Source organism: Anabas testudineus, chromosome 15 (assembly GCF_900324465.2).
Source record: "Anabas testudineus chromosome 15, fAnaTes1.2, whole genome shotgun sequence".
NCBI classification, from domain to species: domain Eukaryota; kingdom Metazoa; phylum Chordata; class Actinopteri; order Anabantiformes; family Anabantidae; genus Anabas; species Anabas testudineus.
Window position 1 is genome coordinate 10,642,820 of NC_046624.1, and position 20,182 is coordinate 10,663,001.

Sequence of the window (20,182 nt, forward strand, 5' to 3'; positions counted from 1 at the left end):
CTTAAATAAGCCTCGGCATGTGCCAAGACGTTATTGCTAATTTTTGGTGTTATGAGCAGGCTATGACGGATCTACCGTACACGTCTTACACAGCACACACATACTCGCACGTACACACCGATACAAAAACACTCCAGCCTGTCACTGATGATCTTTTTAGATCATCAGAACATCAAAATTACACTTATTTCGAAATCTTTGTTAAAAAAAAAGTGTTCTGGGGGAGTGCAACAAACTGCAAACAAATATTAATATATTCTCCATACATACATATATGAAGTTGATATTGCAATAGTGTTACTTTAAAACAGTTACATTAACATACTATATAATTATATACTAATTACATGTACAGTATTCATGTACATGATATAAAATATTCTCTACCTAAAGCTCCTACATTCAATATGTGTATTTAATTACCACTTTGCTTGTGGCTGGTGATTACAATGAAGAATTAAGCATCTAAAGAGGCCTGAAACACGACCGATTTAACGTTGGCTCTAAATGATTATATTTGCCAACATGATTCACATAACTTAAAGTTTATTTAGTGGGTTAATGTTGTTTTATTTACAGCTGGTGGTGCTGCCACCAAGTGGCCAAAACACCTATTTTTTTACCCCACAGGTAGTTCGTCTTCATTCCACTTCACATTTTCTACACTAATATGATGTTATGATTAAACATTAAGGATATTTTTGTACTTTTTTACTTTGCATCTAAGCATGAACTGCTGTAATACTGAACAAAGAGTGGAAGACTGATGCACAGAATGAAACTACCTATAATTCTGAAGCACACAGCCCAGGAATTTACCTTCGAGTCCTGTCTATGTGAAGATCCTGTCTTCAGTTAACATGACTTGACCTCATGGTGAAGTTTCCTCTGTGGACGCCATGAGAAATGTGTGTACGAGAGACAGGGAGAGTTGTCAGCGTTATATGAACTCAGAGCAGAGACATAGCATGGATTGAATTTCTAAACAGCAGCATGAATTGAATTTTGTTGGATACCAATAGCAGCCTGCAGTCACAATAATGTGTTTCCATCAACTTGAGAAGATATTTTATTAATGTGTTGGAAACTGTTCTCCCCAGGCTTTGAATAATAATCAGCTTTGACAAAAAAAAATACAAGAATCCATTACAATTAATATATAAATAATCTCATGTCAACACCTAAATAGTATGAAGATAAGATATAAATCCATCTCTCAGCAGCACAACCCAGGAGCTTTGTTGATCAGGGATTTGACTTCTTGTCATCTGGTACTCGCTTTGTTTACACACACATCATGCAGCATTAAACATCAATGCAGTTTTATTCTCCCCGAGGCAGAACGGCTCAGAACTCAAAAGCAACTCAGAGAGGCTGGTGCAAAGGCTCTACACAGCATCTTTTATATTTTTAGGAAGACATCATATTGCACTATAATCGTTCACATGTAACAGCATAACAAACAGTACATCGAGGGTCTGGGCACGTGTCTGAACGCAACTGCTGCACTCTCAAGCACAGTACGGGATGAACACGTGACTTATATGACTGTATAAGAATTTACATAGGGAAATGGACTATACAGCATCACCTTGTCAACTCATATATCTGCTTCTCTTTCGAAGACATGCTGTGGCACAGAGGTTATCATGAAAATCAACGCTAAAGACAGTCAATACCATGTCATAATCTTCACTACCTACGATGACTTTGTTAATTAGAGAAGTTCTTAAAAGAACAAGTTAGAGAACAGCACATAATGTGACACGCACTTTTTTCAGGTCTTTCTTAATACACTATTCAAAGTCACTCATGTTCATTACATGGGTGACTTGTAGAGTTTCCATAAACCAGAGACTACTATGAATGCCCACTTCTTTGTCAGTCCATGTAGTAGTTGTTAAGATATATATATATATTTTTTATTCTGGAAAGCAGTGGATCAACCTAAACAGACTAGTATTGCTATTCCCAAAGGTGCTTGGCTGAAAAGGTGAACCGACGCTTTGCATACTACAGCCTCTGAATTTGGCACATTATATCCTGTACAGACTTCCCCTGAGAAACATTAACCCCTCTCTTTAACTCCATAATAACAACAACTGACATTGTTATCATTACCAATAATATTATAAGCAAAATTAGCAACATTTTAAACACTTTACAGAGGATACTACACGGCAGCTCACAGCTGTACAGACAATTTGCTTTCATAGCTGCTCTGTCACCTGATGCCCAAGTCAAAGAGGAAATCAAAACATAAAAAAAATGTTTTTAGGGACTAACATTGGGCAACAGGGATTAAATAGCATTATGGCATTACCATCCACTTCTTTTCACTTAATAAAAGACAGTGTGGATAAACATTTATAAGCGTGTACAGTACATTTGTTCCCCTTTTCATATAGGCTCACAGGCTTTTTTTAATACTGTACATTGTCCAATGAGCTCGTTTGCTTATTGGCAGTGTTAAGTCTTTTTTAAATTGGTCAGTCCATCAGCTCCAGGCTGGGTATCCATTCCACTGTGGTGAAACATGAAGGCATCGAAAAGCACAGGAGGGTGAACACAAGCACAGCTGAACTCAGCTCTGCTGTTGTAAACTGTTTTTGCGGAGGTTCATCTCATTCATCCAGGTAGTAAAATGTTGAATTGAAATTAAAATCGGAGCCGTTTAACTTCAACTCGACACTGCTCTGGAAAAAGTTTTGGCTGAGTCGGGCGTTGGCTGATGGTTTTAATCATAGTTTACTATGTGGCTAAAGAAGCACTGAACTCCTGGAGGTAATAAAGAAATCATGTTATGAGGTGAATTGGAAAAAAGCAAAACTGAAAGAGGTAAAAGAACAAAAAAGACGGCAACTGTGCAACAGAAATAAAATATGCGTGACAGTGAAACAGGGTTCCAGTTTTTTTTTCTGTCGGTTCTGTCTTTTGTTAGATGTTATGTGGGTGTACTGTCTACTGGGATCAACATTGCTACATAATGATCATCTTTTGTCTCATCGCATTAGTCAGAAAGGATGTACTATTCCAAAGAGACAGAATTCAGGCTCGTACAGCTGCATTGTCTTCAGCCTACAACATATTGTAACAGAAGGGTATCCAGAGAGCCGTGCAGTAGTTTTGATAAGTTAAAAAAGACATGTCAACTTTGTCTTTAACTGCTTTTTCTTCTTGTGTCAGTGCTAAACTGATCTGATAGCTCTGATAATACACAACTGTGACACTAAGTGCATTAACACAGAGCCATAGAGACATACTAATAAAGGTTCAGATAATGAGCTCTACGTGGGTAGATTCACTTGCACATACCAACACTCACATACAAACACACACCTGTCATTAACATTCATACAACTATAGAGATAACAACCCACACTGTTTCTCTTTGAACCAAATGTGTCATTGTGTGCTTGGATCTAATTTATTGCACTGATCCTTGCTCTCTGATGTCGCCCTAATGATTAGCAAGCTTTCATCTTGCTCTAGGTAAGGATGAAACCAACGGCACAGAGATATACACTCCCATGAAAAACACATCCACACATCCACAGAGATACTAGCAGGGCCAGGGTTTGCTTATGTTCCCAATGAGCTAAGACCACAGAGAATGTTCCCTGACTAGGTCAACTCCAGAATCACATCTGCCAGAATCTCTGTGTGTGTGTATGTGAACGAACTCATGGCCACTTGCCACAGGTGTGTGCATGCATCCCTCACTAATCCATCTGTGTGAGTACATGGGCACAGTTGTGTGCATTTTTATCTAAGTGCCTGTGTGTGTGTGTGTGTGCACAGGAATGTGACCCACAGCTGCGATGTGGATCACCAGTATCCACTGTAGTGAATCACATGGATAAATGATCCAAGGTGCTCTCGATTAGCAGTTTGATACTGAAGCCAAATGCATGTGAACAGAGCATATAATGAACTGGTCCCATAGCAGTCCCAATTTGCCAGCATTCAATGCACCTTGACCCCAACCACCTGACATGAATGCAGTCATTCGGTGAGAAAAGGGAACACTGGGTCTCCCAGGAGGCTGCTGGTCTTTTTTCCTTTCACATTTTAGAGCTGCCGCACAGACCTAAGACCACACTCCCAGTGAACCAGCAGATAGACACTGTGTCAATGCTCTTCCTAAAACAATCAAGCCTGCTAGATCAGCTGTACCACAGAAATGGCACGAATCATGGAAATGAACGTGATGGAATGAGAAAAAATGTGAATGGAGAAATTGAAACATATTTTGCTTTGGATAGCTGTTGGAGAGTGAAGGATATTCCCTCACAGACGCTCTGGACGTTGGCTTCTATATTTCTACTGATTGCATGGGTTCTGTAGCATATCCAATGTGTTTGTGTAAGCCATCGCCTGTTCTCGAGGTGGTGCGTCGTAGACCCCAGCAGGAGGGAGAGTGTGAATGCTGTGGAACACCTCCTCGTATTTTTCTCTTTACTTGTCTTAGAACCTGGTGCTCTCATGTTTCAGCATGCGGATGTTGGTAAGCGTTCCGCTGCCCCTGTGGTGGTACCCGTAAGCCTGGCGCTGGCCCTCCAGTCATCGGGCGCTGCCTGCCGAAGACATACTGCTGCTGGGACTGGAGCTGCCGGAGCCCCGGTCTTCAAAGATACTGATTTCTAGCTGAAATTATGAAGAATGTCAAGGATAATTATTCAAATGTATTAAAATGTCAACGTTGATGAGGTCATTGCATCATTACAGGTTTACAGTTTTCCAGCAGGAGAAACTGGGGACTGGTGTTAAATCTTGGTATATTCAACAAACAAGTCACAATAAGTTTCCTTCATCCTTCTCTCACTCACCTCCTAATATAATCACATCTTATTTTTGGCAATGCTAAAAATGAATGATGTTGGAAAATGACAGGGTCAAGCTACAGTACTTTCATTACCGCTCAAAGTAGACGTGTATGTGACTATTCAAGGGTTTTTCAGCTCTGATCTCTGATCTCAAAATCTTGTTCGAATCAACAAATCATTTTGTGCACACGATGCCTTGGTGCCTTGCCAAGACATGTTATGTGGTTGTTTGGGAGAAAGAGATGTCTAACTAGCCTTCACAAACAGAGACCATATTGTATAGGGGCGTAGTGACTAATTATTGTTGGTAATAGGTTGGCCCTGTGACTTGGAGCCTAGTCCTTAAGCAGTTTGGGCCTGTGGGATATGTGTGATGGTCTACTGGACACATTCTCCATCTATATGAGGAACTAATTCAGAACCACTCTGACGGACAACAAGGGCAAGAGACACACTTCTGGCCTCTTCTAAACCACAGCAATTACAAAAGAACCTGAATAGTTAGATGTGCAGATGATAACAGTACAAGATGGCTTAAGCAAACAAAGCACATCACAACTGGGGAAGCCTGTCCTGTTTTTGGCACTTTTAAAAGGTCATTTGACTTTGTTTTTTTTTTTTTTTTCATTTGCACTCCTGGGAACAGTTGGCCATTGGACAGCTTTTCTTCAGCATCTGGACTTTGATTGTCTTGTTCAAGGGTATCTTGATGGTAACGTATGAGGAGGAGGTATTTCTAATTGATTTATCTAAACCAGATGTTAGTATGAGCTTTCTCTGGTTCCAACCTCTAAACTACTGCCACCACTTCCTAAAAGTTATCTATATGTCTGACAATACTGTCTAAACCTTTATCTTCTACCTATCTGTTACACATGCAGGGAGAACAGCAGAATATGAGTGAAGGATACAACCCTCATTCCTCTCTCTATGGGGTCTGTGAGCAGCAGGCCTCTCGGAGCATAGATCTTTTCATTCTGCTCCTGGATGTAGCCTGATATCTTCCTCAGCACCTGTAATATAACAGTGGAGTGGAGAGGGGTTAGAAGAGGACAGAGGTACATTTGGAGTTAATCCAGATTTGATTAGACCAGAAAACTCAAAACATGATGAAAATCTAAAACATCAGCACAACATGTGGGCTAGCCGAAAATAATCTGAAGAGACATTCCAACCGGGGATCTATTACTCACATATTACTTTTCAAAGTGCACTTTGTATTACACGCAAAAACATGCACCAAAAACAGGCTAAACATAGGCGGGGCTTTAGCAACTTTAACCTCCTCGTGTGTTGTGGATGGAAAAAATGAAAAATGGAAGAAATTGGTTTGAATGAGTTTGTAGTCCTGCACATAGTTAACATACAGCATGTGATACTGACACTCTTGGGTCATTGCCCGTCTTTATTTTTCCTGAACAGTATACTCTAAACTCAACATAATTCCATTATGCTCTAAGTACAGCAATTATTTTTATACATAGTTCCAAGCCACTCATGTCAAGCAAGACTGTATGAATTGAATTACTAAAACTGACGAGCGTGAGCATTTCCCTTTTTGAAGTTTTCCATTTGGAAGCTTTAGTTCCTGATTCCAAAGATGTCTCTCAGGCTAAATGTCATACATCGGTTAGCTGTCAGGGCAATTTAGAAACACTCAAATGTGAGGTGGGCAGTTTATTTAGATTGCACTGGCACTAGATGTATTTCTCAGTATTGGATCAACTGTGCAAAGAACAAAGCAGCAATGGATTAAAGTTAAGAACAGAAGTTTCAATAGGCATGTATATATTTAGCACTTTTTCTATGCATTAAATGTGCACACACAGTTTTCCCTGTAGTCCAGAGGTACTGCAATAAAATACACTGTCGTATCAGGTTGATAGCAACCAATGACGGCCAGTGATGCTTATTGGACAGCCACAGTATTAGCTTCAATAGCACCATTACAGCAGCGTATTTAACTTCAGCAATGCATTTGTGGATGTAAACCATTCTGATGTGCCATGCCTCTCCTAAATGCTCCACTGGGCCTCATATACAGTACAAAAATAAAGTTTTCACTGCTCCTAGAGATAAGATACAATCTTAGCACATCCATGTAACTATGCTAAACAACACACTTGAAGAAAACAATTACAAAATCCAATTTACTGTACTATTAAAAGGAACATTGTGGTTTATTATGACACTGGTTTTATATGTATTTATTTATTTATTATTTATATTTTATTTATATTTTTTGAGACACCGCTTAAACAAAGTGCATTTTGGTCAAAAAACATGAGCAGTCAGAAAACTAGACAAGTTACAAATCTTTTGGCCAAGAAATCCACAAGTTACACAACAGCTTTATTGGGATGTAATCTATTTGTGAGTATTCCTTCACTCATTTATGGAACATGACATATTCTCATCCTCTTTGGTAAGTTAACTAAAGGTCACCGCAGCACTCAGCCTTAAGAGATTAGAACAACAGAGTCTGAGCAACACACTGAGCAGCTCTCCTCTGGGATGTCAAAGGCCTGATACAGCTGCAGGCACAGCTGCTAATATGGTGACCCCTGATAGTACCATAGACAAACATTTCTTTATATCCCCCGCTTCAAATGGAAGAAAATACTTTTGGAATCCAAACAATTTTCTTCCAAATGTCTGGAAATTGTTGCAATCATGAAACAAACAGGACATGAAATTCCATGCAATGGAGGAGGCCCTCAAAAGGCAGTGATTTGCTCCATTGTGCAGCTTTAAATCAGTCAGATCTATGTCAAGAACACCTAAGCAGAAATAAATCATTGTTTGGTTTGGCACAATGGTTTAACACAATGCAGTATAACTGTGCTCAAAATGCCATCAAAGAGAATCAAACATCATAGCGAGAAGACGAGAAGCAGTGGTGGACTAACAGGTTTATTGTTGTACAGGTAAAAGGCCAATCCGTTCACTTCAGCTCCGTCCTGGCCGTTCAGCTCAGTTCTCTCCAGTGTTAAAATATGACAATCAAGCATTCGAGCTGTGCCTCTGTTGTTCTGCCATGTGTTTGACAGCACTTCTAAGAAAAGCTTTCAAGTCTGTTTTACCTAAGAAGCCAAGGTGTCAGAGTCTTTTTCACACGTATGCCACGATTGTCTGTTTCTCTGCTAGAATGAAAGTTGTTTATGTCTCCAAATGCAATATAAAGCATATTACCTGTGTATATACATGTGTCTGTGTACAGCCCACATTCTTGTGAATAATAGAAGAAGAAAGCAGGGCATGGAGGGCACAAACTGCGCGTGAAGAAAGCTTTATGTACGCTTGTGCACGCACGTATTTGCACCGACATGCTGGGCGCAATCAGTGGCCTTTGACAGGATGAGATGTGAGCATCAAGGGCTCCCGTTGCTCCAATGAATCTGCACACTGATCCGCACTCACTGGTGTGTGGTCTCTTTATCAACAAACACACACACACACACACACAAACACGTACATACAGCATCGACTTGGGTGGGTATATTTGATCATCGCCAGTCGTAACGTCAGTCAGCCAAGATCATTAAGTTAAACAAGTAAATAAACAAGTCTCCCGTGGGGTTGATAGCATCTCAGCATCTCAATGAAGCTGCACCCAGCTGACAGGGAGATGAAAGAAGCCTCAGACCAGGCTGTTTCTGCATGGCTTCAACACAGCAATAAGGGCTTTTGTACTACTTGGTCAAGCTCCCAGTACTGTACCTCTACACTACTTTGATAAAGAAATGCGCAAAAAGACCAAGGTGACGATACATTTTGTGGGTGATGGTTTGAGGAAAAAAGAGGCAAGCCGGGACTTCACGCTACTCGAGCTTGATCTAAAACCTTGGCAGATTAATCAAAGTCATTGTGTTTACATATGTGTGTTCTTGTTCCATGTGAGTGAGCAACAAGAGACAGATAAGCGGTGAGGAGGTTAAAGCACTTATTCTTTTTTAAAGATGGACATCTTAGCTGCACCAACTGTTACAGTTAGCGTGCTATGTATTGCCACCGGCACACAGGTGTAAGCCTTACAAAGGCTGAGGGAACCAAGTGCCTGAGAGAATCAGACTGCATCTTGTGTTTTTTGGCTCTGCTGCTCTGTGTCAATGAGGGTAAATAATTGTGTTCTGACCTTAGAGAGCTGGGGTACCTTAAAACAACTGAAGGCGTTTGTGTGTGTGTGTGTGTGTGTGTGTGTGTGTGTGAGAGAGAGAGAGAGAGAGAGCTGGCTTGTGTAACAGTGGATAAACGTGGGAGCGTATATGTCTTGTGGACGGACATTGTAGTTCATAATATCCACCTGTTAATGAATATTGTTGGAGCTGAAATATTCATAAAGAGATGTTAGCATTGTGCTGCAGGCGAGGAAGAGCCAGATGCATTCAGTTAGCTCCATATTGTTAATATTTTACTATTAAAACGATTTACTATTTGAATAGGATGGCACAGCAGTGCTGTTGCCTCACAGCAAGGAGATTCTGGGCTTGCACCTGTCGGCCAGCGGAGACATTTCTGTGAGAAGTTCTCATGTTTTTCCTGTGACTGCTGTGACTGAGTTTCCTCTAGGTCGTTTAATTTCTTCCACAATCTAAAGACACGCAGGTTAACTGGTGACTGTAAATTGCCTCTAGTTGTAAATGTGAGTGCGAATGGTCCAGTGTCACAGTAGATGATGACAGTGAGAATTCAGCAGGGCCCTGAAACCAAAGGCACTAAATGGAATTCAACCATCCCTAAAGTTGTTATTTAACTGTTCCTTTTCTGCTGCAACATGCTAAATCCAATCATTATCTGTACATAACCAGCACATGAACAGATTATCCATCCATTGTTTACACTCCCTGCAAAACATCAAATGTTATTTTAGTCTAACATATTAACAAATAAGAAAGATAGTTGTTAAGTGAACTTGTTTTATTTATCTTGATGCTTGATTTATATGCAAACCTCTTCTAACTGCCTACCAGCTTAAGGGTGGCATGAGTTCATCTAACTTCATCCAAGTACAGGATCTTCCAGGTCTAAAAGTAGTATATGGCCATTTTCAATAGTAGCATTTAGGTGTCTATCGATTTCTTACCTTCTCGTAACGCGTCTCCATGCAGAAGAAGATGATATAAGCTGTTGCACAAGCCAGACATCCTTCCAGGTACGACTGACCTCCAATTTTTTCAGCCTCTGAATAATAAGAGTTCAGGGTCTTCACAGTCTCCTCAAGCAAGGGTCGCTCAATCTACTTACAAAAGAGAAACAAACATCCAGGTAGAGATGTGAATGCATGGACACATGACAAGGACTGTAAAAGTAGTTTGTTATACAAGTTAGAAACAGTATGAGGAAACTTACAACACTAATTCTACACAACACTGATCTGTGTACAGAGTGTGTAAGAAGCACATTCTCTCCCAGTGCCCAAAATAAGTGTAAAGTGTGAAAACTAAAGTATTGAGGCCTCTCCTTTGTTGCTTTAGACAAACACAGATGAATTATTTACTGTATGCAGTTCTATTGAATTTGAACTGCATACAGTTGTAGTCCAGAGGTAAATACAATAAATACAACAATCACTCAGACAACAAACTGATTTTAACATAACTTATCCTGGTTGATATGTGCTGGACATTGGTCATAGTGGCTCAGTACTAAAAACCATTTCAGATAGTTCCATGTAAACTTGAGACTTTATGACTTCAGTGTCTGTCTTTAGCTTCGACTTCCTGATATTATTTCTTAATCTGTGCTTCCTAAACCTTGTTGCCTTTAAGATAAAGTGCTGAAGTCAGTGGCAGTCTGAAGGATGGAGTGAAACATAAAGACTTCTCAAGCACCCTGATCCATCATTCACGTTTGTTTTGTCATCTAGGATGCACCAGTTCAGTTACTGTACCTTATCAAGCTATATTGGGTCATCACTCTTTCTGTGTTGTTTCAGGTGAGTTGAGACTTTACCAACCTATTACACTCTCCTGGATGTGTGTATGCGAGTGTGTGTTTGTATTTGTCCTCACCCTGTTGTCAAGCTCTGAGGGGAACTTGGTCTGGAAGCGGCAGACAGTTCCTTCACTGTAGTCTCTCTGTATAAACACCTTTGTTACCAGCGATGCGCTGTGCCTCAGCTCTTGAAGGTTATGAAACTAAAAGCAGGGGGAAAAAAAATACATCAAATCTGTCATTCAAAATACATTTACATTCATGTATATACAAATTCATTAGAATTAGTACTGTGCTGTGGCTCTGCACAAGACACAGATTATTTAAATAAAGTTTTGTTTAGAGAAAGTTTTGGTCTAGTGCCGACTTACAGTAAAGTAGTGTATAAAGTAAAGTCTAGTGTACAGTATAAGTTTAAACTCAAATGTTAAGTTTAGAACCCAGTTGCCTACAGCAGACCTTATATACTAAAGGTATACACTGTAAATAAAGTTTTAGGTTGTTTTTTTCTGCTCACAGGTGCATCAGGTCTGCACAGTACCGCAGTAAGTACTCCAGTGCACTCCTCATTTACAGCACTTAGGTGTTGAGTGATGTGTTTTAAACCAAAACAGTCTTTCCCTTGAGAAGCGAACAGCCGCCCATAAGTGGGCCGGAGTAAACTTGTCCCTTGCCGATCTAAATTACTCCTCTCAAGAGGATGGTAATTAGAGATACAGTAGAAGTGTGAAGGGAAGGGAAAAGATGGATGAACAAAAAGAGGATAAGAGAATGTTGAACATCACATATTTTCTAAGTATATTCTATGTTTATTGTGTAGTTTTTAAAGGAAGGGCTGTTTATGAGGTTACCTTCATGTGTGAGTGTCATTTCTATGAACGTAGACAAACAGCACAAGGCTTTTATCTCAGTCTAGGGAATATCACTCACAACCAAGTATAGCATCCCAGCTGCTATTTTTATCTGCTAACTGCCAAAACCATCCCACAGCTACTACATCTCTCTGTCTGCCAGAGCCTTTAATATCCTTCTTTTTGCTTTTCCTGTCTCTCCAACACTGCCCCTCTTTGCCTCCTCCCTGCGCTATCTTCAGGCCATCATCATGAACAGCAAGTCACTCTATTAATAGAAGCAATTATGAGTTCACGATTGAGCATCATTTATCTATGCTAGAATCAGCTGGGCAGGCTCATCTGGATGATACAGGATCTTTGTTTATGACTGTAATGTACTGTGCACATATTTACTATATCGAGCATACATATATAGATAAATACAAAATAAACTACTTGACAGAGATACTGGGAAGAGTTCAGACTCGAGTTATCTAAATGAATCTCGCCAGCTTCACTTCCTATGACACATCCACTGTCTCCAGTGGGATGTCACCGTGTGTTTTGGCCAAATTAACCTCCACCTTACATCTCTTTGTTACATGGAGCTCCCAGCTGAGCTCAGCAGGCAGGATTCACCAATTAAACACTGAGTCCATTTATCTGAACAAACACAAGCTGTCAGGATAGCTCTCCCACTACTCCCTTGATAATAATGAACTTGAAAACTCGTGTTCCACAGTTTAAAACGGATTGGCCTAATGGGCATGTTGTGGTTAAAAAAGGTCAAAACCTTTTCGATTTGACACCAGGGGTCCATCTTGGCACACTCTGCAGTGCTGACGTGTTGTGACACTGTTCCAGCACTTGTAAAAAGCGATAGGTGGTTTGTAAAATATGTCTTTGGGTGTCATAGCGCATCACCAGGCATCTCAGAGCACAGTCCGCTTTGGAAAGACAAAGCCGTGTACCACATTTCTCTCACAGCAAGGCAATGCAGTCACACCCACAATGCACACGTTGACCAGAGCTAGTTTTCAAGATCCTGTTTGTTGTTCTCTGTTTATCAAATGTCAGGGGGAGCAGAGAACTGCCTTGCAGGATTTTATAGCCATCACATATAAACTTCATTGCAATTTAATGTTAATCCGTTACTTCAGCAAACACTTTTTCCAACCTCATTCTAAATAAGCAGAAAGTTTCCACCACATAACAAGTTTCTTACAACTGCAAAAGAAGTCCAACAGTAAGAGGACTTTACAGAATATTTTAGTCACATGGTGTTATTACTGGCACAGTGGCTTTGTCTGTGTCCATTTTCACCTTGAATATATATATATATATATTTTTTTTTCTGTTGGCAAAGGGCTAATATTTACTTTCCTGCATGAGAGGGTTCAAATCCAGTCTATTCCTATGTCTAAATATATCTTCAAGCAGACAGTAATGATAAAGTGTCTGATCACACAGAACTCTATTAAGAATCTGCATCCTGCTGACCTGTCTGACTGCCCCTTCAATCCACATATTCATTACTTTTACTTCAGGTTACATTTGTTTGCACAGCAATTAAAGCCAGAAGTGAAAAGAACAAAGTCAAAGTAAAATTAGATGACAGGAGGAAGATTGTTACCCGATAAGAGGCTAATAATACATAAAGCATCAAACAAGAAACAAATAAATAAAACAGCGAATGACAAAGACAAACAGCTGATGTAAAAATCTAGAGGGCTGTAGGTAATTCTGTTACCTATTAGGGTGACATAACAGGGACTCACCAGACCAATTCCACTGGTGCATAAGAAATACACATTTTATCTTTTAGGATTGAAAACAGCCAGTGGCCAAAGAGCTAAACTATGTCAACTTAAATTAAGAGCAAAAGGAGGCACATACTGTAAAGCACCAGTGGCCTCGTATCACCAAGGATATTGCTAAAATGAAAACTATTACCATTTTACCATTTTTCATGTATTTTTTTCTTCATTATTACAATTATGTATAGCCTTCCTCTGTTCACGTCTCCCTGCATAGATCTGCTGGTCTGTGCAGCACTCATTGCCATGACATGTTTCCTAGTTTAGTCACTCCGACTCAAGAAACAGCATGGGTGAGTGCAGCCAGTGGGCAGATATCACAAAGGGGCATACGCACACAATTACTGCACGCACAGTAAATACACTCCGAGTTAGACATTTCATTCTTGTCTCAGTCTCTTTCTTACTGTCAGCACTCTCTTTTCATCCCTTCATAATATAACTGGTTTCCTGCCATTGAGAGCAGGATTTTTCATGTTTATTGCCAAGCTGGGCGAGTCCAGAAGTCTATACATCAATGAAATATAGATGGTGTTGACAAAGCAGGGAAATTTCCATGACATTTAGGTGGAAGATCAGTGACTGTGGGACCTGCGTTGGAAGAGGAAATCTTTTCTGGAAAAAGGTGGAGCATTGTTTCAGCAGAGCTGCGTGTATGCCAGCCTCTGAGATGATTACTGTGCCTCGACACAATATTCCTCAACAGTGTAAGACTGGAGCCAGGACTAGCCTCAGAAGGAGATCTGGCAGTGGTTGACTCAATTGTTCCAGAGATTCTCCATGCAGCACAAACAAACTGCAGTAAGAGCATATTGTTAATCAGTCGCTTAACATGGTCATTTGCTGACTTGGCAAGCAATAAATGTCACAGAATGAGCTCTAACATAATATGAGACAGTGAGCAAGAGAGGGAGAGGTCGATGGATAAAAGCATGGATAGGAAGTAAACTGCAGCTGCTCATTTCAGACTCACTGTTGCAAACAGCAGCAGTCTGTTCACATTAAATATGCCATGGATAATTGATGTGCCTTGGACATAAAATGTGTCCTGCTTCCACACGCCGCATGTGTTTGTGTGCATGTGCGCATGTGTAATTGATAGTGTTTGGACAGGGATACTGGCACACCACCAGAGGTAATCAGGGCCACTCTGCCAATGTGCTTCAGCATCAGAACAGAAAAATACATTATCAGACATAGATCCTTCCCAGCAATGTCTGCTGCACCTTTACCAGTAGCACTGTTATGCTTTAATTACAACTTTACTCACACATGGACTGGATGATTTCAGGTAAAGGTCTAGCACCAAACTCGTAGCAACGCACACACAAACACACGAGATAAACTAGCATGCATGCAATGTATGGCATGTACAGTTTAATGCCACCAGAAAGCTGACAATGAAGTGTCCTCAACTTGCACCAAAGTAATAGCTGTCACCTCTAGCAAGATCATTATTATGATAACTAAGGCAGCTATGTCTTCAGCATTATGGTGACATCACCAAGGACACAAAAGGGGAGACAGGAAGATGTGCTACTGGCCCGAGAGCTACCAGGCGTTACTGATGCTAAAAATACAGTACATGAACACTGTGTGATACTGTTTGGAGTAACAAGTTGTTCTGTGTGACGCTGCACAATATAAATTCTGTCATATATGAACTGTTCAGTGCTGTGAATAGAGCTGTCAATCACATCAACTATGTTTACAGGGATGGATGAGGTATGGCATCGGTGATTATACAATGCTGATTCAATATGTGGCTTATTCAGACTGCACGAATAAAGGTTTGTCAAGCCAATTTGAAAGTATGACAGAGGGAAAGACAGTGAGAACTGCCCCTGTCCATGGTCCTGACTGCTTCATCATCATCATCATCATCTTCATCACCCTGCGTGTCTCCACAACTCTGAGCCAACCTAGTGTGTATATACACACACTGTGCCAGTCCTCTACCTGATGACAGCTGTCTGCATTTCCAGAGATCGTGCATGATGATGAAAGTAAGTGAAACAGGGTTCCCTCCGTCAATCAGGTTTGTTTTTTTTTTTCTTGCCTGCACGTCTCAAGACTGTGAGCCACGTCCAGCCGGCTGGTTTTGTCTGAATGAATGCAACACTTACCCGAAGCTCGGCAAGGTGGAGAAATCGGTGCAACAACAAGCACATTCAGCTCACAAGGTGGCATTTCTCAAGACTGCACTTCTTAGTGCGAGCCGAGCTGCAGGGACGGGTTTAGTTCAGAAAGCAGCAAAAAAGCAAACGCAGTGAAAGAGCCGAATGTCTTACCTCTGTCGCCATATTGCAGTAAGAGGGTGCAGGATGTGTCCCGTGCTGAAGAACGACCGTATTTGCTCGTGCTGTGTGGGACAACGCGACTCCAGCGCTTTGCAGGAGCTGGACGTGAGAGGAGAGCGTCCCTGGGAGCGCGCCTGCGAGTGTCAGCGCGCCACGGCGCGGCATCCTAATTACACCACAATTGCTAATAATGCATTTGCTCTCATATTCAGTCCCTCAAGAGGTGAAGCTTTCCAAGTGTCAGCGGTTTATTTAGGTTAGCTTCTTTCTGATCCCCTCCCATTTTTTTTTTTTTTTTTTTTTTGTGCGGGGTATTAAAATTTTATTGATTATCAATAATTCAAATCAAGTGCTTTCCGTTTCCATTTGCGAAACCTCTGCACCAAGCAACAACATCAACACAGCTCTTCTCTTCTCTTGAAGGCAAGAGATGGATACCAGGAGGTTAAAGTTGCTGCTTCACATATGTTCAGGTTCAATCCCAGGAGATGTTTGATCAAAGCAGGACTTTAAGAATACACATAAGTCCTACAGTGAACTGACATAAAACATATTAGATTGTTATTAAGTCCTAAATGAGGGACTAAGGTTTTCCTTATACCTTAACAGTCATGCAGGAGACTTGGTGAATACTTTTTTCCAGCACTGCATTCATTTAAAAACAGGTTGGTTCTGGTTCAATGTGGTCATACTGTGGTGACTCATATTGGAGCCCATATGTTTAATGCTCCATTAGATGGTGCTCCTACAGTATTAAACATTCATCAGAGCCCACTTGGATGTACCATATTACTACGTTTCTTTCCCTTTCAAGAATAGCAAAGAAGGAAAATGGACGCCAAATAAAAGCTCTTTTGACGCTCCCAAGGATAGGAAAATGTTTTTGATTAGATTAAAAAAAAAGGCACGGAAGTCTATTTCTGGGCTAAAAAGATTACTTTCTTTCTTTTTCTTGCTTGACATCGTGAGTCATGACATTGTGAAATCAGTCACGCTCTCCGTCACTACAATACACATTCCCAGAGGTTTGCTTAGATCATGTCTGGCAAAAAAAAAAAAAAAAAAAACAACACACAGACACACAAACACACACAAATATGTTTATAAAGACAACACTGCCCAGCTCTTACGAATGGAAACTGAGTCCAAAAATAAGACAGAGGAGATTTAACAAAATGAGAATTATGCTGAACTAATATTATTTTCCAGGTTCCTGCTGCTTGCTCCAGATTGCTTGAAAAGATGTGTGTCTAATCTCACACTGGCACTGATTTCTTATGGGAGTGTGTATTAATATTCACATCAGTGTGTTTTTTCAAAGGCTTTGGGTGACACATGTACACAAAGTACACACTCACCACATAAACTTGACTTTAAGGACACTATCTCAGGCAGTGGTTTCTGTAAACAGAACTACTGGATGAATATTAAACAGTATAAGAACAATTACATTTGTTTTTTGACTCAGCAGTGTGATCATATCATCATATGAATGTCAGAGGTCATTGTCAAATAAGTACATAGCTTACATACATTACTTTTACATTTACTGTACCATGTTAGCATACAGTTTAAACACAGAGGTATTAACAAGCTCGGAGTCAGCTTGTGAAAATGCTATGTAAGGGTTTTGTTTACATGTCTATGGCGAGCATGACAATGTGCTCATGTTCAGCATGTCCCCAGGACGACTTGTATGTTATGTTGGCTGTAATCTCAAGTACTTAAGTTATTTAACGCAGCCAAGACCCAACCCTATCTCGACCGACGTTACCGTGCCAAAGCTATGATTAAGAGCCAGTGGTGTATACATACTGTATGTCGAGTGTGATAGGTATTGGGTTTTGGCCTTTGGTTGATTGTATTTTGGGTTTCCAGTGGATGTACAGTAAGCAGAAGCAAAAGAAAATGACTGGGTTGTTCCATTTAAACTTCCATCACTGCTGAACATTTGCATTCCTGTTCATATTGAGAATGTCGTGAAAGAAGATGCCTGCATATCACATCTCATTCTGGTCTTCTAGTGTGTCAGAATCTGCATTTCAGCAGAAAGTAATAACTTTGCCGCAGACTTAAATTATCATAATGGCCCATAGCACTGTACACACACACACACACACACACACACACACACACTCCACTACACACACACACACACACACACACACACACACACACACACACGCAAATCGCCTTTTTCACAATTCATACTTCACAAAATGTAGTTCAGCAAAACATTCTTGGTTTCTGGTTCACTCCAAAACTGCCACTTTTTATTTGAAGCTTACGCTGTGAAATGGTGAAGATGGTGAAAAAAAAAAAAAAAAGACTAAAGAAACCACCAACTATTACTGCGGTTCAGTTTCGCTCATGCCCTCAGACTTGCAGTGTTATGGGAGCATTAAGCACTTTGTTAAAGTTTCTCGAGTAATGTGGTTTTGACTTGTCAGGTTAATCAAATCATCACCTGACCAGACGTTACAACTAGGAAATATGTTTGTTTGACGCTACTCTTGCTTTGATTTAAGACATTACATAATTACTTTTTATACGTAAGAACTTTTTGTGTGTAGGAACCTTTTTGTTATTAAATTCACAAGACTTGATCAACACATGAGGCTCCTGTTCACTGACAGCTTCATACAGTGTGTGTGTGTGTCTGCACACGTTTTTGCACATGTGTGGGTTTGGAACAGATTCTAAGAAATGAATGCACTATGATCTTTTGGCATTTTCGACAATAACACAAATCTGTTTATTTTTTTGTCTTTATGAAAAGTCTTTATTTGTGTGTGTGTGTGTGAGACTTTATCATCCAGAATTGCTGACATGCCCACTTCTTGGTAATTAAATCAAAGCTCAAAACTGTGCAAACCGCATGTCCTGCGAGGTTTGCATTCCTAGCACAGGCAGTTTCAATAAGCTCCACTGGTGAGACCTGAGCATGGGTGCAGATTGGTTTATGTTAACCAGTTTGCATGTGTCTCACACTGACATCACTCGCTACTTTTGCATGCACGTGTTACCTGTACAAGTGAATGATGCATGACATTTATGTTCATGCATATCGTAATTTCTATCTCCAGTGGTCTGGGCATCGTGCCATAGCAAACACCCTCCTCCTATTGACTTAACCACAAGTTGAGAATCTCTCTCTCTCTCTCTCTCTCTCTCTCTCACACACACACACTCACACAAATACACAGATACTGTCAGAGGAGTACACTGAAAGAGATCTTGTTCTCTTCCAACATGACAGGAAATGAGAACTCTCAAACCAAAAAAATATATTAACTTGGAATCTTAAAAAGCAAATAAACATCTCCTTATTTGCCTTCCAACATTTTGGATACCAAAGACAAGCTACATAGAGGTCCTCCATCTTTCCTCCATCTTTTGAAAGTACTGTGCTGGATTATTGAGTGTCTACGTGACCTTTGAACAGGTGTCCTGGTCCTCTGGAAAGTTGATGCTATATGTCCCAGACTTTTTTAATTTTAGAGCCAGCTGATGGCCTTATATGACTGCTGGCTAGTATTATTTTGCATACCAGGTGAGATATTCATTTGACCCTGTCAAAGCAACTTTATCATCTGCATTTACACATCATTACAGGGACTGCAGGACACCTGCAGAGAGGAGAAAGACCTGCGTTTAAGAGTTACATAAAAGAGAGGGAGTGCCTGTTTTGTTTCCTCCTGAGGAATAACAGCAAAGAGCTAAACCAAAGAGGCCCACATCTCTGTATGTTATTATGTCTTGCATGAGCCAAAACACAATCAGAAGTGATGAAAAACTTCCTCTTTGTAATAATCCGCACATAATTTCATTGCTGCTCTTCAATAACATCTGAAAAGAGGCAGCAAGAAAAAAAAAAAAAAGGCACTTGGAAAGAAACAATGCCAACTGTATATTAATGTATTCTATTCAACCAAAGCCAAAAATCTTACAGTGTGATTGAACAGGACAGCTGGAATGGCAGAGGGATGCACAAGAGGCAAAAATAAATTTCCTATCAAGGGGGAGACATCTGCAGGATTTAGTTCCACAGAGCTATCGCATTGACGGGGGTGGAAAGAGGAAAAATATTTATAAAAAAAACAAGGAGGATGTAATTTGCGTTAACGCTATCCCTTGTGAGCGACAGTATTGTTAATTTAGCAGCAAGGAAGACGATAATAAGATGCAACAAATGAAATTCCCCTGCCAGTTTGAAGTGGTTTGCAGCTCCAGGAGGGAAAGACATTATGCAAATTTAGTAAGAATGATTGGAGCATATTAAAAATAAAAATGACATCAATTTAAATGATCTTGTCACAAACTAACCTCACGTGTGAGCGGCAAAATGTCAGTGTAATGGTTTGTTTTGTTCTTAGTGCACCATGTAAGCACGTGTTGAAAGCTTGTCGTTCCTGCCTTAAAAATGACAAACGACAAGCAGGGGTTACGACTCAGTATTTTGATAGAGACAG

The 20,182-nt window shown here is 40.3% G+C and overlaps 1 protein-coding gene across 1 annotated transcript; it reads right to left on the bottom strand.

The window, feature by feature from the left end:
- Positions 1–1,100: 1,100 nt before the first annotated feature.
- On the bottom strand, positions 1,101–15,852 carry golga7bb (golgin A7 family, member Bb). The gene is made up of 5 exons (XM_026353876.1): positions 15,702–15,852; positions 10,838–10,963; positions 9,910–10,062; positions 5,738–5,839; positions 1,101–4,647 (listed from the first exon to the last, which is right to left on the bottom strand). The coding sequence occupies exons 1-5, from the start codon at positions 15,711–15,713 to the stop codon at positions 4,564–4,566; spliced, it is 477 nt and encodes a 158-aa protein (XP_026209661.1). The 5' UTR covers positions 15,714–15,852; the 3' UTR covers positions 1,101–4,563.
- Positions 15,853–20,182: the final 4,330 nt, after the last annotated feature.

Bases quoted from the DNA above. Each gene is read 5' to 3' on its own strand.
- golga7bb (XM_026353876.1), bottom strand. The intron at 10,063-10,837 runs GTGAGGACAAAT...TTTTGTAAGTAG, and splicing joins CCTCAGAGCTTGACAACAGG to ATTGAGCGACCCTTGCTTGA. The intron at 4,648-5,737 runs GTATCCTTCACT...TCATAATTTCAG, and splicing joins TAGAGAGAGGAATGAGGGTT to CTAGAAATCAGTATCTTTGA.